The sequence below is a fragment of the Xenopus laevis genome, chromosome 5L (genome assembly GCF_017654675.1).
Source record: "Xenopus laevis strain J_2021 chromosome 5L, Xenopus_laevis_v10.1, whole genome shotgun sequence".
Taxonomy (NCBI): Eukaryota; Metazoa; Chordata; class Amphibia; order Anura; family Pipidae; genus Xenopus; species Xenopus laevis.
The window spans coordinates 60,525,896-60,543,968 of NC_054379.1; the positions used below are offsets into that span (position 1 = coordinate 60,525,896).

At 41.3% G+C, this 18,073-nt stretch overlaps 1 protein-coding gene across 3 annotated transcripts in view; it reads right to left on the reverse strand.

The window, feature by feature from the left end:
* The window catches only part of LOC121393680 (C-C chemokine receptor type 6-like), a 72,322-nt gene extending 63,384 nt beyond the window's left edge, over positions 1-8,938 (reverse strand). For 2 of the 3 annotated variants that reach the window (XM_041562811.1, XM_041562810.1), the window contains exon 1: positions 8,778-8,938. Coding sequence is in view for 1 of the 3 variants with exons in the window: in XM_041562809.1 (XP_041418743.1) it covers positions 715-2,976 (2,262 nt within the window). In the remaining 2 variants the exon portion in view is untranslated. Of the gene's footprint in view, positions 1-505; positions 3,273-8,777 lie in introns of those variants that run through there. The other variant, XM_041562809.1, reaches the window with a different exon arrangement.
* Between the last annotated feature and the right edge of the window lie 9,135 nt (positions 8,939-18,073).

An 18,073-nucleotide genomic window follows, 5' to 3' on the forward strand; every position in this document is an offset into this window, starting at 1 on the left:
AGCACACTGAATGCTGAAAAAAGTGTTATATTTATTCACCCAAATACATACAGACAAGGGCAACGTTTCGGACCACTCGGGCCCTTTGTCAAGCCTGGTGTAACAATCATGCAATCAACCTTTTAAAGTGTGAGGAGGGGGTGTGGATAAAGTCTCCTCCCCTTCCTAATAAATGACATCACTATCCAGGTGTACATATTAAACCATTTAAAGTGCGATCCAAGTCCATGAAGTTTCAGAGTCCAAAGTTCATTATAAACAACGTGAGGAGTAACCTTAGTGATTCAAAAACCTGTTAATACACATTAAAAACATTCTAAAATCATTGATGTAGAGCATATTGAGAAAAAGGAGAAAAAATCGAAAAAAATCGAAAAAAATAAATCGAAGAAAACAGTTGAAAAAAACAGTTGAAAGAAACATTTTTGAAAACAATTTTTTGAAAAATTTTTTTGAAAAATCTTTGAGAAAATCTTATAATATAAAGGTCATAATTAGTATTTACCTGAGACGCCAGAGTGACCCATTCCACATACTGCACTCAGCACCTTCCTGAGACACATGATAGTATGTTGGTAATGATGTCAGCACTCAGTGTGTTTAATACTAGTAACCTTAAAAAGAAGGAAAAAGAAAAAATTAAGTATACATATATGTCTATACATGATTCATAATTCTACACCATATCATACTGTATGTAGAGGACTAAGTCACCTACCGAAACATAAACATAGCAGGTGTATATTCCCTGTTCAGACCCCTGGGCCATATAGTGTCCAACTTGTGGATCCATTGCATTTCAAGCTTTTTAAGCATCATGAGTCTATCACCACCCCTTCTTGGTTCGTCCACAGAGTCAATGATCTGAAATTTAAGTTGGCTTACAGAGTGCCTGGCTGCATGAAAGTGTGCCGGGACTGGTAGTGCCGTGATTTCTCTGCGAATAGTGGATTTGTGCTTACAAATACGGTCACGAATTTTTTGTGTGGTTTCGCCTATATAAAGTAGGCCACACGGGCATTTTAACAAATAAATCACGTATGTTGATTCACAAGTGTAATAGTTCTTTATCGAATATTTTTTACCTGAGTGGGGATGGAAAAATGAGTTGCCCTTTATAATAGAATTACATTGAACACAGTGTAAACAGGGAAATGTGCCGAATTTTGGATTTTGTAAGAACCGTTGTTTATGGCCCTTTGCGCTTCCAATATCTGCCCTAACCAATTGGTCTTTCAAGCTTTTCCCACGTTTGTATGATAATAGTGGCTGATCTTGAAAAGCTGCAATGTTTGGATGGCATGACTGCAGTAAGTGCCAGTGTTTGCGAATGATATTGCCCACTTGTCTGCTGGCGGTGGAATAATTACTGACAAAGGCCAATCTTTCATTCTGCCTATTATCCCTTTTAACAGGAGTCAGTAGTTCCTCCCTGCTTTTGTTTTGTATTTTGTCCAGGTTAGACCTCAACACTTCTTCTGGATAGTCCCTTTGTTTGAATCGATCTGTCATCTCATTCTCACCTCTTTTGTAATCAGCCTCCTTGCTCACAATCCGTTTCAATCTCATATATTGAGTTAAGGGTAAAGAGGCCTTGAGTGAGTCAGGATGGAAACTGCTGTAATGTAGGAGGTTATTTCTATCTGTTTCTTTCCTGAACAGATTTGTATCTAACACAGGGCCATTTCTGGTAATTTGGACATCCAAAAAGCTGAGAGACATTTTATCAACAACACTTGTGAATTCTAATGTTACTTCCATATTGTTTAGAAATGTATAAAATTCACGTAAACTTCCAAGTGTACCATCCCAAATGACCAAAAGGTCATCTATATAGCGTAAGTATAACATACAATGCTGTAGGTACAATGGGTGTGTGTATACCTTAGTCTCCTCTAGGTGGGCCATATACAAATTCGCATAAGTAGGAGCGACATTACTGCCCATGGCAGTGCCGCGTTGTTGTATATAAAAGGAATCCTCAAAGAGGAAGTAATTCTGGTGAAGTACAATTTCTAGTAAATCCAAAAGAAATAATTTTTGTAAAGCGGAAAATTCGGTAGTATCCAAATGGTGACGAATGGCATTAACACCTGACTCATGCGAAATAGATGTATAAAGGCTGGCCACATCGAAACTAACCAAAAGTATTTCATGATCTGGGAGGACTATGTTACTGAGTTTGTTAAGTAAATGTGTTGTATCCTTAACAAAAGATTTGGTGTTTTTCACCAGAGGTTGCAACATAGTATCAAGGTAAATGGCAATAGGGCTTAATACAGAGTCAGTTCCAGCAACTATTGGGCGACCCGGGGGTTTCTCCAAATTCTTATGAATCTTTGGTAGAGTGTACAACACTGGTGTTATTGGATTATCCTTTATCAAGTAACCTTTAAGATCCTCATCGATAATGCCATTATCAAACGCTTCGTATACTTTGGTCATTATACACTGTTGGATAGAGGAAAGGGGACTTGAATTTACCTTTGTGTACACATCTGCCTGAGACAATTGGGCATAAATCTCTTCTCTGTAGTATTGTTTATTCATAACTACCAGGGCACCCCCCTTATCTGCTGGTTTTATGACAATGTCCTGATTATTCATCAGCTCTGTAAGACACGCCCTTTCTTGGTAATTCAAGTTAGATTTGTGACCTAACATAGGGTTACGTATAACTTTACGTTTTAGCTTTTCAACATCACTGGAGACAAGTTTTACATATGCTTCTATTACATTATCGGATGTTGGAGGAATAAAGGTACTTTTATTACGTAAGCCGGATGACTTGAGCGACAGCTGCGAATGGCCAAGTCCGGCGTTACTATGGGTACCTGGTTGTATAGCAACAGGCATTTTGGAAAAGTAACTCTTTAACCTTAAATTCCGGAAAAACCTTTGTAGATCAATGTCCAGATTAAAGGTATCACATGTAAAGGTGGGGCAAAAAGAGAGGCCTTTTTGTAAGACAGACATTTGTTGGGTAGATAATATACAGTTAGAAATATTATATACTAACGCTGTTTGTGCCCGTTCCGTCGTGCTGTCCGTGGCGGTTGCTGTCTCCGTTCCCCTGGGGCAGTGAAATAACGGTTGTCCCTGCTGTGATGCGGGTCGTCCCTTGCTCTGTCTCCTTGCACCTCTCCTGACCTTGTGGGGCCTGGAGTCCGTGGCTCTAAAAAACACGAGGAGGAGGAGGAGGACGATGCTGTATTATCTGTGGAATAACCCTCTGTGAAGTTTACTCGTGGACGCGCTCCTTCTATTCGGTACTGGCGTCCTTCACGGTCAGGTCCGTAACTCTGCTGGTTCCAGCGTGGCGTCTCCTTCCTGTCACGTGATGCTCCTTGATGCGTGTTGCCGGCCGGACCTCTCGTGTAGCCTCGCGGGATTCTGTCTGTGTTCTCTTTGCCAGCACTTGTCCACTGATAGACGTTACCGGAGAGGTAATCCTCCGAATCACGCTGGAATTTGGCCCTTTTCCTGTCTTCAATCGATTTACGGTGTCTGGCAATGACTTCACCTGTGTGAGTAAGTAACTCTTTCAGCGCCTCTGGCCCCAGGGAGTCCTTTAACTTATGCTCAATGTTCGTAATACGTGCTTGTACTTCAGGGATCTTTAATTGTAGGAACTCAATGTTTAATAATAGTATATCGAAAGAACATTTGTTTATGATCTGTTCATAACGTTTTACAAACTCCACATCTTCTGAAAAAATGGTGGGTCTCAATTTAACCCGTAAACCACGAGGGATTCTCTTATTTCTGTAATACTCTACCAGTGTGATTGAGTGCATACATACAGTATGATATGGTGTAGAATTATGAATCATGTATAGACATATATGTATACTTAATTTTTTCTTTTTCCTTCTTTTTAAGGTTACTAGTATTAAACACACTGAGTGCTGACATCATTACCAACATACTATCATGTGTCTCAGGAAGGTGCTGAGTGCAGTATGTGGAATGGGTCACTCTGGCGTCTCAGGTAAATACTAATTATGACCTTTATATTATAAGATTTTCTCAAAGATTTTTCAAAAAATTTTTTCAAAAAATTGTTTACAAAAATGTTTCTTTCAACTGTTTTTTTCAACTGTTTTCTTCGATTTATTTTTTTCGATTTTTTTCGATTTTTTTCGATTTTTTCTCCTTTTTCTCAATATGCTCTACATCAATGATTTTAGAATGTTTTTAATGTGTATTAACAGGTTTTTGAATCACTAAGGTTACTCCTCACGTTGTTTATAATGAACTTTGGACTCTGAAACTTCATGGACTTGGATCGCACTTTAAATGGTTTAATATGTACACCTGGATAGTGATGTCATTTATTAGGAAGGGGAGGAGACTTTATCCACACCCCCTCCTCACACTTTAAAAGGTTGATTGCATGATTGTTACACCAGGCTTGACAAAGGGCCCGAGTGGTCTGAAACGTTGCCCTTGTCTGTATGTATTTGGGTGAATAAATATAACACTTTTTTCAGCATTCAGTGTGCTACTGGAATTTCTTCAATTATAAAAAAAGATGTCACTTGAACTTTCTTATCTGGACTGTTTTGCCAACCTGACTGTCCCTTCTCAACTAGTTTCTAATGCGAAGGGACTACTGCTGCACAAAAATGGCAGCACCCTCATACAGGAATATGGACTATTGTATAGTGTAATCATTTTATAAAAAGGTTTTATTCCTGGTGTCATATTGATATCAGTTTTAAATGACAACTATTTCTGTTCTGTGTTTTTAGCTGAAGAACATGTCTACACACTGAAATAATGATTTTAATGTGATAAATTTTGCTGTTGTTTGCTTTGTGTGCTGCTTAACTTTACTCAGTTGTATATTACAAAACCACATTTATCTCTGCTGAAAGTAATGGACTTATTCAAACTCTTTGAAGAGCTCTTTAATTTTAAGTTTAACTACAATAAGTCCGAGATTTTGAACATAAATATTTCCGAAGATGGAACGAAAGCACTTATACAGAATTTCCCGTTTAAATGTACAAAGGTATCAATTAATTATCTAGGAATTAAACTAACGGCTGAGACAGGGAAACTATATCAAGAAAACTATTTATCCTTGATAAGTATTTTTCAGAATTTAATAGATAATTGGAAAAAACTCATATTGTCGTGGCTGGGCACCAAAAGAAAAAGGGGGGCTAGGGCTCCCAGATCCATATTTGCATTATGTAGCTATAACAAAACTTACCTGTCCTGGTGGTCTAGGGGTGTGGCGGGGACACCCGCCGCGCCGCTCCGTATCCGGCTCCATCTTGTCCCTCTAAGGGCGCGCGCGCCTCCATGTTTCTTAAAGGAGCAGGTGTGCTGGCATGATGACACCAGCGCGCAATGGCGCCAAATTTGAATGTATAAATAGCCTGAAAGGGCTTCCAGACATTGCCCGTGATAGAACTTAGTTCTTGTGGTTTCCTGAGCCTTGTGCGTCTGTTTGAATTCTGATCTGATTATCTGTGTTTGACCCAGCCTGCTTCCTGACAATTCGACAATCTGTATCCTGACCTTTGCCTGCCTTCAACAACTCTTCTGCTTAACCCTTTGATTGATCACCCAGTTTTGACCCTTTGCCTGTTTGACGATCCTTGCTATCTGCCTGCCTCGACCCAGCCTGCCTGACTACGATTCTGCCTTATCCTGTTATACCGCGAGCTTCGGCCTAACTGACTTTAACAACTGTCGTGCCCCTTTGCCTGCCAGAACTCCTCGCCTTGCTCCTCTTGTAAAGTCCAGGTGGCATCTGAGTGCGCTGAGGGCTCCTCCCGAAGCCAAAGGCTGTCACACTACTGGTGAAGCCGAGCCGAGACCAGGGAGCTTGGCACTAGTTCTGGTTTAGGGTGCCGACCGTGACATTATCACGGGCCATGGAGGATGAAAGTCACGATGAAGCTGCTGCTCCTCCAACTACCACTGAAGCGCTTCTTACCACTCTGTTACAACGTTTGGAGGACCACGAACAGAAGCAAAATTACCTCCTGCAGGGTTTCCACAATCTAACCCGACAGCTGGAGACTACACAAGCTTTGCAGCAGCAACCTGTTCCTGCTCCTCCTCCTGTGGGTTCAACTAGATCCCATGAACCCAAAATTGTGTTCCCCGAAAAGTTCAGTGGGGATCACACTAAATTTTTTGTTTTTAAAGAGGCGTGCAAGCTGTACCTTAGGATAAGTGGAAAACAGCGTTCAACACCAGGGATGGGCACTACGAATATTTGGTGATGCCATTCAGTTTATGTAATGCCCACGCAGTGTTCCAGGAGTTTGTCAATGACATCTTCCGGGATCTGCTGGGGATATTCGTAGTGGTCTATCTAGATGACATTCTTATATTCTCCTATAACTTGTGTGAACATAGGAATCATGTTCGTGAGGTCTTACTTAGACTACAAAGAAATAACCTGTACGCAAAAATTAGAGAAATGTACTTTTGAAGTCACTTCTGTTCAGTTTCTGGGGTTTAATATTTCTAGCAAGGGTCTAGAGATGGATCCAGGAAAGGTGAGAGCTGTCCTGGATTGGCCCCAACCCCTTTCGTTACGTACAACCCAAAGTTTCCTCGGGTTTGCAAACTATTATCGACAATTTATTAAAGGACCAGTAACATCAAAAAAAAATGTAAAAATTCATTAGTACACATCAAAAAATAAACACCAACACAAATTATACTTTAAAATCACAAAGCCTTTATTAAGAAATAACTTACAGAATCTGCACTTCCTGTCCTGTACAGAAACGGCGAAAAGGCGACCATCGATCCTGCTGAGCTTGATTTCTCCTCCTGGCTACTCATGGATGTGATGCAGTGACTGCCCGGGCCCCCTTCCTCCTCCTATACGATAGATGATGTCGCTGATGAAGAGAAGCGGCAGCCAGCGCAGGGGGGAGTAGTTATGCGCTGCCTGGGGCCTTATGAGACCACTGCGGGCACAATATTTAATGGTTTCTTAGTCCCGCTCCTGCTCTGTAAATCCGGTTGTACGGGGGATCTGTTGTACGTGGAGCTGATCATTGTGCTTGACACGTTGGTATTTGGTTTCCTAGGGAACACGCGACTTGCTGAACTCCCAACATTCTCTCACAGCCGCGGACGCAAGGGCTGCTGGGATTCGTAGCTGGCCTGCTGCAGTTCTATTAGCGGTCAGCTGAAGCAGCATGTGGAGTGAGAGAGGATACTCCGATCATCCCACGCCCATAGTGACAGCAGCACAATGATCTTCATCAGCGACATCATCCATTGTATAGGAGGAGGAAGGGGGCCCGGGCAGTCACTGCATCACATCCATGAGTAGCCAGGAGGAGAAATCAAGCTCAGCAGGATCGATGGTCGCCTTTTCGCCGTTTCTGTACAGGACAAGAAGTGCAGTTTCTGTAAGTTATTTCTTAATAAAGGCTTTGTGATTTTAAAGTATAATTTGTGTTGGTGTTTATTTTTTGATGTTGTGACAGCAGGTCAGTAAAAGTTTGTGGATTTGTGCAGGATGATGTGTATGTCTGTCCAAGGTTTGAGCAGTTTGCTCTCAGTTTCTGGTAATGCAGCTCACAGACCAGTTAACGAGCTCAGCAGAATCGAATCTGCTGATCCAGGTTGCTTTAAGAATTCCCAGCCTGCTTAGGTTTTCGCTCCACCCTGGAACCAGTTCTGACGGGAGATATCAGGCTGGGGAGTTCTGTGAAAGACTTATTTTTTTTGGTAAGCAAACTTTTGGGGTTTTGGGTGAAATACAAACCTTTCTTTTGTGTGTGGTGAAGACTGCTGTTGCTAACGTAGAGACCAGAGCAACGCAAGGTTGTTTCCGGTCTGATAGTCAGGGAAGCCTGAATGTATAGTTAGCTGCCAAGCTGGCAAGGGTTTATTTTGCTGTTTTGTTTTATTTTTAACCCTTTTCCGTTTTGTACAGCTCTAAATGGTGTGCATAGGGCTGTTTAAATAAAAATCCACACGTGTGTTTCACCAAACCCATTGTTCTACTGTGCCTGATTTAATCGGTGTACTCATCCAGGGAGTCACCGTTATCCCGTTGCTGGGCTAATCCCTACAATGTGTACTAACGAATTTTTTTACATTTTTTTTTGATGTTACTGGTCCTTTAAGAATTTTTCACTGGTTGTTGCTCCAATCACCAATTTGACTAAAAAGGGTGCTGATCCTAGCATCTGGCACCAGAAGCTATTCAAGCTTTTGAACTCCTCAAACAGGAGTTCAGTTCTGCCCCTATGCTGCAGCATCCAGACACTGCTTAACCATTTAGGGTAAGGCCAGACAGGAGATTCGGGGAGATTTTGTCACCTGGCTACTTATCGCCACGTCTTTTGCGCGACTATCTCCCCGAACTGCCTCCGCGTCTTTTCCCCAAAGGCGAATCATATGGGGAAAAGATGCTGAGGCAGTTCGGGGAGATAGTCGAGCAAAAGACGTGGCGATAAGTCGCCAGGCGACAAAATCTCCCCGAATCTCCTCGTCTGGCGTTTACCTTATTGTGGAGGTGGATGCCTCTGAAGTAGGTGCTGGGGCAGTCCTTTCCCAAAGGCACCCGATAACCAACAAAATGCACCCCTGTGCCTTTTTCTCAAGGAAGTTTCAAATGGGCCTTTGAGGAATGGCGGCATCTTTTAGAAGGTGCTAAACATTTGGTAACAGTTTACACAGACCATAAGAATTTATTTTATATTGAGTCGGCCAAAGGCTAAATCCTAGGCAAGCTAGATAGGCATTGTTTTTCACCAGGTTTAACTTCTCTTTAACATACAGACCTGGATCTAAGAACACCAAAGCAGATGCGCTCTCTAGAAGTTTTGAACCTGTATCCTCTGATTCTAGTAAGCGTATCCCCATCATCCCTAGTGAGTTGATCATAGCCGCATTGGATTCTGATATTTCCACCTTGTTATCCCCTGTCCAATCTTCTGCTCCTGCTGGCACTCTGGGAGACTGTTTGTGCCAGAGGAGCTGAGGGAACAAGTTTTGGAAGAGGTTCATAACTTCAAGATGGCTGGGCATCCTGGCATTGCCAAAACTGTATCTTTGTTGTCATGCCATGTGTGGTGGCCTTCTTTTAAACAGGATGCTAAGGTTTTTGTGAATTCCTGTCCAGTCTGTCAAAGGTCTAAATCCTCTCGTCATTTATCACAAGGTCTGTTAAATCCGTTACCAGATCCGTTACCTGAGAAGCCATGGTCCAATCTTTGGATGGATTTCATTGTAGATTTGCCTCCTTCTCAGGGTAAAACTGTAATTTGGGTGGTGGTGGATAGGTTTAGTAAAATGAAGGTGTGGAAGGTGTTCCCCTTCCATACCTCCCTTCTGCCAAAACCTTAGCTGTTTATTTCTCAAATTTTTAAGTTGCATGGGTTCCCTGTTAACATTGTTTCAGACAGGAGTTCAGTTTGTCTCTAAGTTTTGGAGGGCCTTTTGCTCTTTGGTTGCAATTGATTTGTCTTTTTCAACTGCTTACCACCCCCAAACCAACGGACAAATTGAGAGGGTGAACCAGTCCTTAGAGCAATATCTCAGGTGTTATGTGTCAGATAACCAGTCCTCTTGGGCTGAGTTATTGCCCTGGGCAGAGTTTGCTTACAATAACGCTACTCAGTTCTCCACTGGAGTGTCTCCTTTCTTCATTGTCAATGGGTTTCACCCTAAAGCATTTTCTTTTTCCGGTTCTGGTTCCCCTGTCCCTTCTGCTGACTCCTCTGTAGAACACTTTTCTAAAATCTGGTCACAGGTACATGACTCTTTCTCAGCGGCTTCCTCTGCTCAGAAGAAGGCTGCTGACAGAACTCGTAGAGAAGCACCTCAGTATAAGGTGGGAGATTCTGTTTGGTTATCTACCAAAAATATTAAATTGAAGGTTCCCTCTCTCAAACTGGGGCCCAGGTTCATTGGTCCATACCTGACCTGACGAAGGGGCGTGCCCCCGAAACGTTGTGCATCATATGACACAATAAATACTTAGGGGTTTACCCCACATTGCAACTGTTCCTGTGTGCCGATTCCTCTTTGCTTTACATTGGAAATCGTGGGAGTGCCGTCTCCCCAGAGGATTGTGCACCAGGTAATTGATTAAGGAAGGCCAGAGTGTGCGCTCACACTGTTTTCTACTCATTGGTCCATACCCAATTACTGAAATAATCAACTCTTCTTCTGTTTGTCTTCAATTACCTGCAGAATTTAAAATATCTAATTATTTTCATGTCTCCCTCCTAAAACCAGCCACTCTGGTTCGACATATTCCTATTCCTCCCCCAGTGTTGTTTGAAGGTCAGCCTAAATTTGAGATCCAAGAGTTCCTCGATTCCCGCCTTGTGCGAGGTAAGCTGCAATATCTTACTAAGTGGAAGTGCTTTGGCCCTGAGGAGAACTCTTGGGTCTCAGTTGATGACATCAAGGCTGACCAACTCAGGAAGAAATTTCATCTTAAATTTCCTGGGAAGCCTTGGGGTGCAGTGGCCCCCCTAGAGGGGGGTAATGTAACAAAACTTACCTGCCCTGGTGGTCTAGGGGTGCGTCGGGGACGCCCGACGTGGCGCTCTGTATCCGGCACCATCTTTTCTGTCTAAGAGCACGCGAGCACCTCCATGTTTCTTAAAGGCGCAGGTGCGCTGGCATGAAAACACCAGCGCACAATGGCGCCAAATTTGAATGTATAAATAGCCTGAAAGGACTTCCAGACATTGCCCGTGATAGAACTTAGTTCTTGTGGTTTCCGGAGCCTTGTGCGTCTGTTTGAATTCTGATCTGATTATCTGTGTTTGACCCAGCCTGCTTCCTGACAATCCGACAATCCTGACCTTTGCCTGCCTTCGACAACTCTTCTGCTTAACCTTTTGATTGATCACCCGGTTTTGACCCTTTGCCTGTTTGACGATCCTTGCTATCTACCTGCCTCGACCCAGCCTGCCTGACTACGATTCTGCCTTATCCTGTTATACCATGACCTTCAGCCTAACTGACTTTAACAACTGTCGTCCCGCTTTGCCTGCCAGAACTCCTCGCCTTGCTCCTCTCATAAAGTCCAGGTGGCATCTGAGTATGCTGAGGGCTCCTCCCAAAGCCAAAGGCGGTCACACTACTGGTGAAGCCGAGCCGAGACCAGGGAGCTTGGCACTAGTTCTGGTTTAGGGTGCCGACCGTGATGGTAGCGGTCAATTTGGTCCGAATTTTGGACTGGTGTGACAAGAAGAAATCAAGGGATTGGTGTGAATTGGAGAGGGATATAGTAGGGTTCCCAATTGAACATAATATGTGGACAGAGTCTGAGAAACTTCCAGCCGAACTACTACAACACCCGTTAGTCTGTACCACTCTGAAAATTTGGCATAAAATCAAGATAGAGTATGGACTAACAAAAGCCCCATATATTTTGCAACCCTGAATACAAAACCCGGATTTCCAACTGAGTGTGGAATACAGGGCTTTTAGTAGATGGGAAAAAAGGGGAACTAAAACTACACAAATAAGAGATTTAATCAGAAATGAGAAAATGATTCCCTTGGCAGAAATGCAAAATAGATGGGGCTCACATCCTAGATAGCTGGGGTTATATCCAACTACAAGGGTATATACATGCCAGATTAAATACAAATTGGGATAGAATAGAAACCCTATGGGAATCAATTATTATGGATCAGAAAGAAATTATTAAACCAAAATGTACAAGCTATTACTGGAGCACTATACCCCTAGCTTTGACTCACAGCGCAGGGAAAGGGGAAAAGAGTTGAAGATCGAGATATCAGAGGATATGTGGATAATGTTATTAAATATATTAATAGGACCTCGAAAGCAGCTAAAACAAGGGAAGCGTCATGAGGTGGCATCACACTCCAATGAAACTTAAAAGAATATACCCTAATAATTCAGGGAAGTGTTGGAGGTATCATGGAGCTGAAGGTAACCCTACACATATTTGGTTAACATGCCCCTCTCTGCAGCAATATTGGGAATACATAACGAATGCCATAGGAAAGATAACTCAGAATAGGATTAGGACAGTTAACCTAAGTGGTATAATTCTAAATCTGTGTTATGAGACAAAGAAAGAAATAACGGATCCACTTACCTTGCATCTATTACAATCTGCGAAGGCAATAATTCCCAAACGATGGAAATCGTCAGAATCCCCAACATTTAGTGAGTGTCTGACAAAAACAGAGTAAATAAGACAGATGGAAGAAATTGCATTGCTACTTCATAACCAAAGTGAGACGTACTGGGATATATGGTGATAATATATTTTTTATATGACCACATTTATATGAGAACAGCCTATTCCAATGACGGACAAATGTGTGTGTGAGTGTAAGAATAATAAAGTCTAATAACAAATGACCCTATCATTCTGAATCAGCAAAAACCAACTGCCCAAAGCAGGAAAGGTTAGGGAGGGGTGATGTTCCCCCATTTATTAATTCTCTTATAAAATGACACCCCGTGATGAGAGTCCACTTTGTAAGCTACTGACAGAATTCAGAGTGTCAGCAGATACTAGATGTACAGAAGTGTTTTCTTCATTTACTGAGTTCCTCCCTGTGTCTGCTTTTAACAGATAAAGAACTGCAAGGCTGAGGGACAGTTGTAAGGGGAAAACTATTTTCTGTAGATAAGAACATTCAGTTCTCTTCCAACATTTACATATGTATGTGTACTTCCATTTTAATCTATAAAAATTGTGAGAAGATGAGTGTCTATGGCAAAGCCTTGGTGTTACACTTCGGTGTCACATTGAATGCTTTCCCAATGCAAAACCATTGTTTGTTAAACTCAATAAACTTCATTATATTTGAAATAGCCTTATCTCTGAGTTTTGCTTTCCATATAACGGAGGTCATAGCAATAAAATTAGCAACATATTTGGTGACTCTCCAGACGTGATAATTTTCTGGACGCTGGACGTCTGAAATTTTCCAGTCACATGTCTTCAAGTGCCAGTTATCTAGAGCAGGGCTGTCCAACTGCCCCCCCCCCCCTTCTTTGGCCTCCCAGATGCTGTGTCTGTTTACCATATGTAAGCTTTAAAATGAATCACTTTAGGGACAAACTGCACCCTGCATTGTTTAAACCTCAAATTCAGACTCTAATCCTCTGTTTTGTTCATACCTGTGATCCCCCTGCATTGTTCACACTTGTGACACCTCTATTGTTTATGTCCTAAAGGCCTGTACTCTTCACACCTGAGATCCAGACTGAAACTGCCCACATTGTTCACCTGTTCACACCTTATTCAAAATGCTAATGGGGCACCAGCACTGTGTCACTGTATGTAGTACATCTTAGAATGATAGCTTTCCCTGTCTGGTGCTCTGTTCTGCCTTCCCTCCCTGCATGGCTGGAACTAGGGGCAGGCAGAGTATGCACCCACCTAGGGCGCAATCATGGGGGGCACACTTTTAAGAGGAATTTAATTTCTTTCTTTTTTAAACCCTGATTTGCTCGGCCTTTAATAGTTTTTCAACTTTATAAACCCCCTGTTCCAGACAGAATCACTCCCAGCTCCCTTTTGGCAGCTGCTGGCACAGGTACATACTTGTGGACAATATCTTGGCTGCTACTTGCACAGGTAAACTGATGATATGGATATGTGGCTGCTGCTGGCACAAGTACATATATGGAGGCAATAGTGTGTATATTTTTTGGCTGATGCTGGCACAGGTACAGATTGGGGGCAATATAAGGGATTGGCTGCTGCTGGCTCAGGTACATGGGGCAATATGGTGGCTGCTGGCACAGGTACACAGATGTTTGAAGGCAATATGATGGATTTTTGGCTATTGCTGGAACAGATACAAATTGGGGCAATATGATGGATTCTTTTGGTTGCCGCTGGCATAGGAACAGATTGGGGATAAAAATATGATGGATGTTTTGGCTTTTGCTGGCACAGGTACAGATTGGGGCCTGGGGCAATCTGAGGGATTGACTGCCATTGGCATAGGTATAAATGGAGGCAATATGATAGGTGCTGGCACAGAGGGCTATATGACTGGTAAGGTGGGAAATGGTAATGCAGGACTGGGGGGGGGGCACTGATTGAAGCCTTTGCCTAGGGTGCAAAAATACCTTGGCCCAGCCCTGCCACCCTGTGTGTGCCATTCTCTGCTTACCCTATGCTACCTGTGGAATGTAATCCTGTTAGGGGTTTGTTCTTGGGGTTATTAGCATTTAGAAATTGTTGTTAAGGGCCCATAAGGTGTTTAATCGTGTTGGGGGGTTGTTGTATTATCCACAGGGGAGGATGAGGCACATGGATTTAAGGGTATGTTTTTAACATAGAAAAATTTATATCAAAAAATGATATAAGTCCCAAAGCTTTCTTCAAGTAAAAAATATTAATTTATTGAAGTACATTTTAAAAGAATTAAAGCTGGTACATACTACCCCCCCATATCCCACCTTACGCGTTTCGCACCCTCCGGCGCTTAGTCATAGGTGTGTCTATCAGTAGGGGGTCATTCACAGAATTTAAACCCAGTAGTCCCACCCCTTTCTTGTTTAAAACCAATCATGGGTCACAGGCAATTATCCCTGCTTAATACTCTTTAACCCATAATGTTCCTTGAAGGGTGTATGTACCAGTTCAGTAATATAACCATTTATATCTCACATTGCGTACAAAACTTTCTTTAACTTCACAGTTTGTATAATTAGTTATTACACAATGTTATTTTTAACAGTATTTTTCATATAAGTTAATTAATATATATCTAGCCTTGCACAAATTCCGTTCTTGTCAGCCTTATATCACATGTATATGTTGTCTCCATTACAACCGTTTTCATATTAAATCTCATAATATGAAAACGGTTGTAATGGAGACAACATATACATGTGATATAAGGCTGACAAGAACGGAATTTGTGCAAGGCTAGATATATATTAATTAACTTATATGAAAAATACTGTTAAAAATAACATTGTGTAATAACTAATTATACAAACTGTGAAGTTAAAGAAAGTTTTGTACGCAATGTGAGATATAAATGGTTATATTACTGAACTGGTACATACACCCTTCAAGGAACATTATGGGTTAAAGAGTATTAAGCAGGGATAATTGCCTGTGACCCATGATTGGTTTTAAACAAGAAAGGGGTGGGACTACTGGGTTTAAATTCTGTGAATGACCCCCTACTGATAGACACACCTATGACTAAGCGCCGGAGGGTGCGAAACGCGTAAGGTGGGATATGGGGGGTAGTATGTACCAGCTTTAATTCTTTTAAAATGTACTTCAATAAATTAATATTTTTTACTTGAAGAAAGCTTTGGGACTTATATCATTTTTTGATATAAATTTTTCTATAGTTGATGGCCCTTTTGAACTGGGGCAAGTCCCGTGGGCTTGGTTTGATTAATATGGACTCCCGATTTTGTATAGAGTAGTATGTTTTTAACATGACTTCAATTTTTCACATATGAGTGATGAGGGATTTCCCTGCAGTGAGCACCAACCATTTGGTTTTTTGGTGTGCTACCACCGTTAATGTGGATATGATCTTAAAAGTTTTTGTGGTAATATGGGTGTGGTTTACAGTGGGTGTGGTTTAAAAGGGGGAGTGGCCAACACTGACTTCCATTATCGGCCCTCCTCCACATAGGCCAGTGAAATTTTGGCCATCGGTACCACAGAATTTGGACAGCAATGATTTAGAGGATAAACTGATGGTAGTGCAAGCGGTCTATCGGTGAGGTACGAAGTTGATCCCGCAGCAGCAGATTCCATAGTGTGAATATACATGTTTTTCAACCTGTTCTATTTTGCTCATTGTTTTGTTAAGTGTTGTGTCAATTAGTTCAAATGCCACTCGTGATAGGAATATAAAATAGTAGTTAGAGGAGAGCACACATAGAAGCAGATACTGCTAAAACATTTTATTATTGACTACAAATCACACAACGTTTCGGGCATGGCATCACAAGTCTGCAAGTGTAATAAAATGCAGAACTGACTTAATGGATTTATTGTTAATTTCATCTGATAACCAGTAATTTCACTACCAAATTTGTAGAATTAAATGATGCTACTAAAATGGGTTTATGTCATTCTCATTTGGGCTAAATATATAAAAATGTTATTAAATGTTTTTCCTAGTTATGATTAATAAAAATTGTTTTGTTAAAAGAGGGAAACAGTACAGGTTGTATTTGACAGTTTACACAATTAAATTTTCAATTCTGTTAGAAATTTCAAAGTACACTGATATTAAGTGGAGTTGTGTCTTTGTACCATCCCACTTCCAACAACACAATTACTGGCAGCATTTGGTTGGATTTACTCCCAGCTGTCCTGTCAATTCTCCACAACAATCCTATTAGGCGTTGTGGACTTTCTTCATTTGAATTAACCACAAGAAAACAAACGTCCTTCACTCAAATCATAAATAGACAACCACTTCTCATTATTGACAGTTCATATAGTAGTTTCATTAGAGTTCTTTAGCTAGCTCACTAGATTACACAAGTCAGTATTATAAAAACACCAGATATTGTCACATTGTCTCTTTGTTTCCAGGTTGATCTGAGCAAAACTCCATCAGTAGCTGTTGAGATTATTCACTATATTCCAATCCATTCCAAATAGAACAGCTATCATTGATCACACCACTCATTGAAGGAAACTCTGCATGCATACAAAGAGCCATTTCAAAAGTTTGCCATTCATATCTGTGATGCCTTTACATCTTTTGCATATCCTAATCAGGGCCGCACCGCTGAGGTGCCCAAGGCAAGCCAGCGGACGCTGCACCGAGGTAGCCCTAGTGCGCATGCGCAAGGCGGTGCTTGTGTGCACATGTGCAAGAAAGATGTGGTTTTTCGTCTTCTTGCGCTCCTGCGCATGCGTGAATTGCAAACGTCCGCATGTGCGAATTGGTGCGAGCGTGCATTTGCGCGCATGCGCAGGAGCGCAAGAAGATGGAAAAAACACGAGAGTCAGGCACCGGTCTGGGAGTAGGCGACAGAGGAGGTACGTGCCTGGCGCCCCGCCCAGCTTTGCGCCCTAGGCACGTGCCTACTCTGACTACCCCTAGTTCCAGCCCTGATCCTAATATCGGATCTATGGACTGATTATGAACTCTTAAGAACTGTACAGAGACTACTGCATTAACTGAATGTAAGTGACTGTTGAATATTTCTTCATATGCCTACCCACAGCCATGAAGTCTCTCTGATTGGTAAAATTGTATTTGTTTAAAAAGGTTTAAGGTTTCCTGTAATTACTCAATTGTATTATTGCCCCAGGTTCTCAGCTCTATATGTAGCTGGTTGTGTGTAAACGGCACTGACAAACAAAATGATAGACTCCATAATAATAGAACTCTGTCATGTGCTAATATTAGTATTGAATAGAGTCTAAATTCCAAGACTAGCCACGTCCATAATGTTAAAATCCATAAATCTATCACCATCATAAACATAGAGGTCCAAATAAATAGAGAAGCTGACCAAAATAGTATGACTTTAGATTAGTATGTGTTTTGATAGGAGAAAGAAGTTTGTACTCATATTGTTTCTGAAATGTTTGTTGAATGTCATATAGCCAAAGTTTTAGAGCTGCAACAATAAGTGTAATTTTTATAGAAGAGTTCAGTTATTTCAAATGATTAGTTAAAGTTTATAGCTGGTTAAATGACTCCATTGGAAGTTTCATTACGTCCATCCACGTCATCCTAGCATTAATACTCGGTCTATATTTCTCTGTTAGAATTCTGCTTTGTGCTATAATTATGGGGAGGTTTGAAGAAAAAAAAAAAAAGAGTAAATTTATCTTAAAAGAATAATTTTTGCTTTAAAGATGCAAAATGATCAGTATTCAATTAATTTTTGCTTGTTTTTATCCATATGCAATGTTTTCTTTCAAACGTATAATATGTTTTTGATTATATATTTTCTTTAGCCTTATATGATATGATGGCATATAGATATAGATATCCACATTTAAATATTTTTGTGAGGTTTCCTGTTGCCAACTATATCTCAGCCAAGTTACCTACTCAAAACGGGAATTACTTTCAGACCCTTTAGCTTCCTGTTTTTCTTATCTGATCTCAGT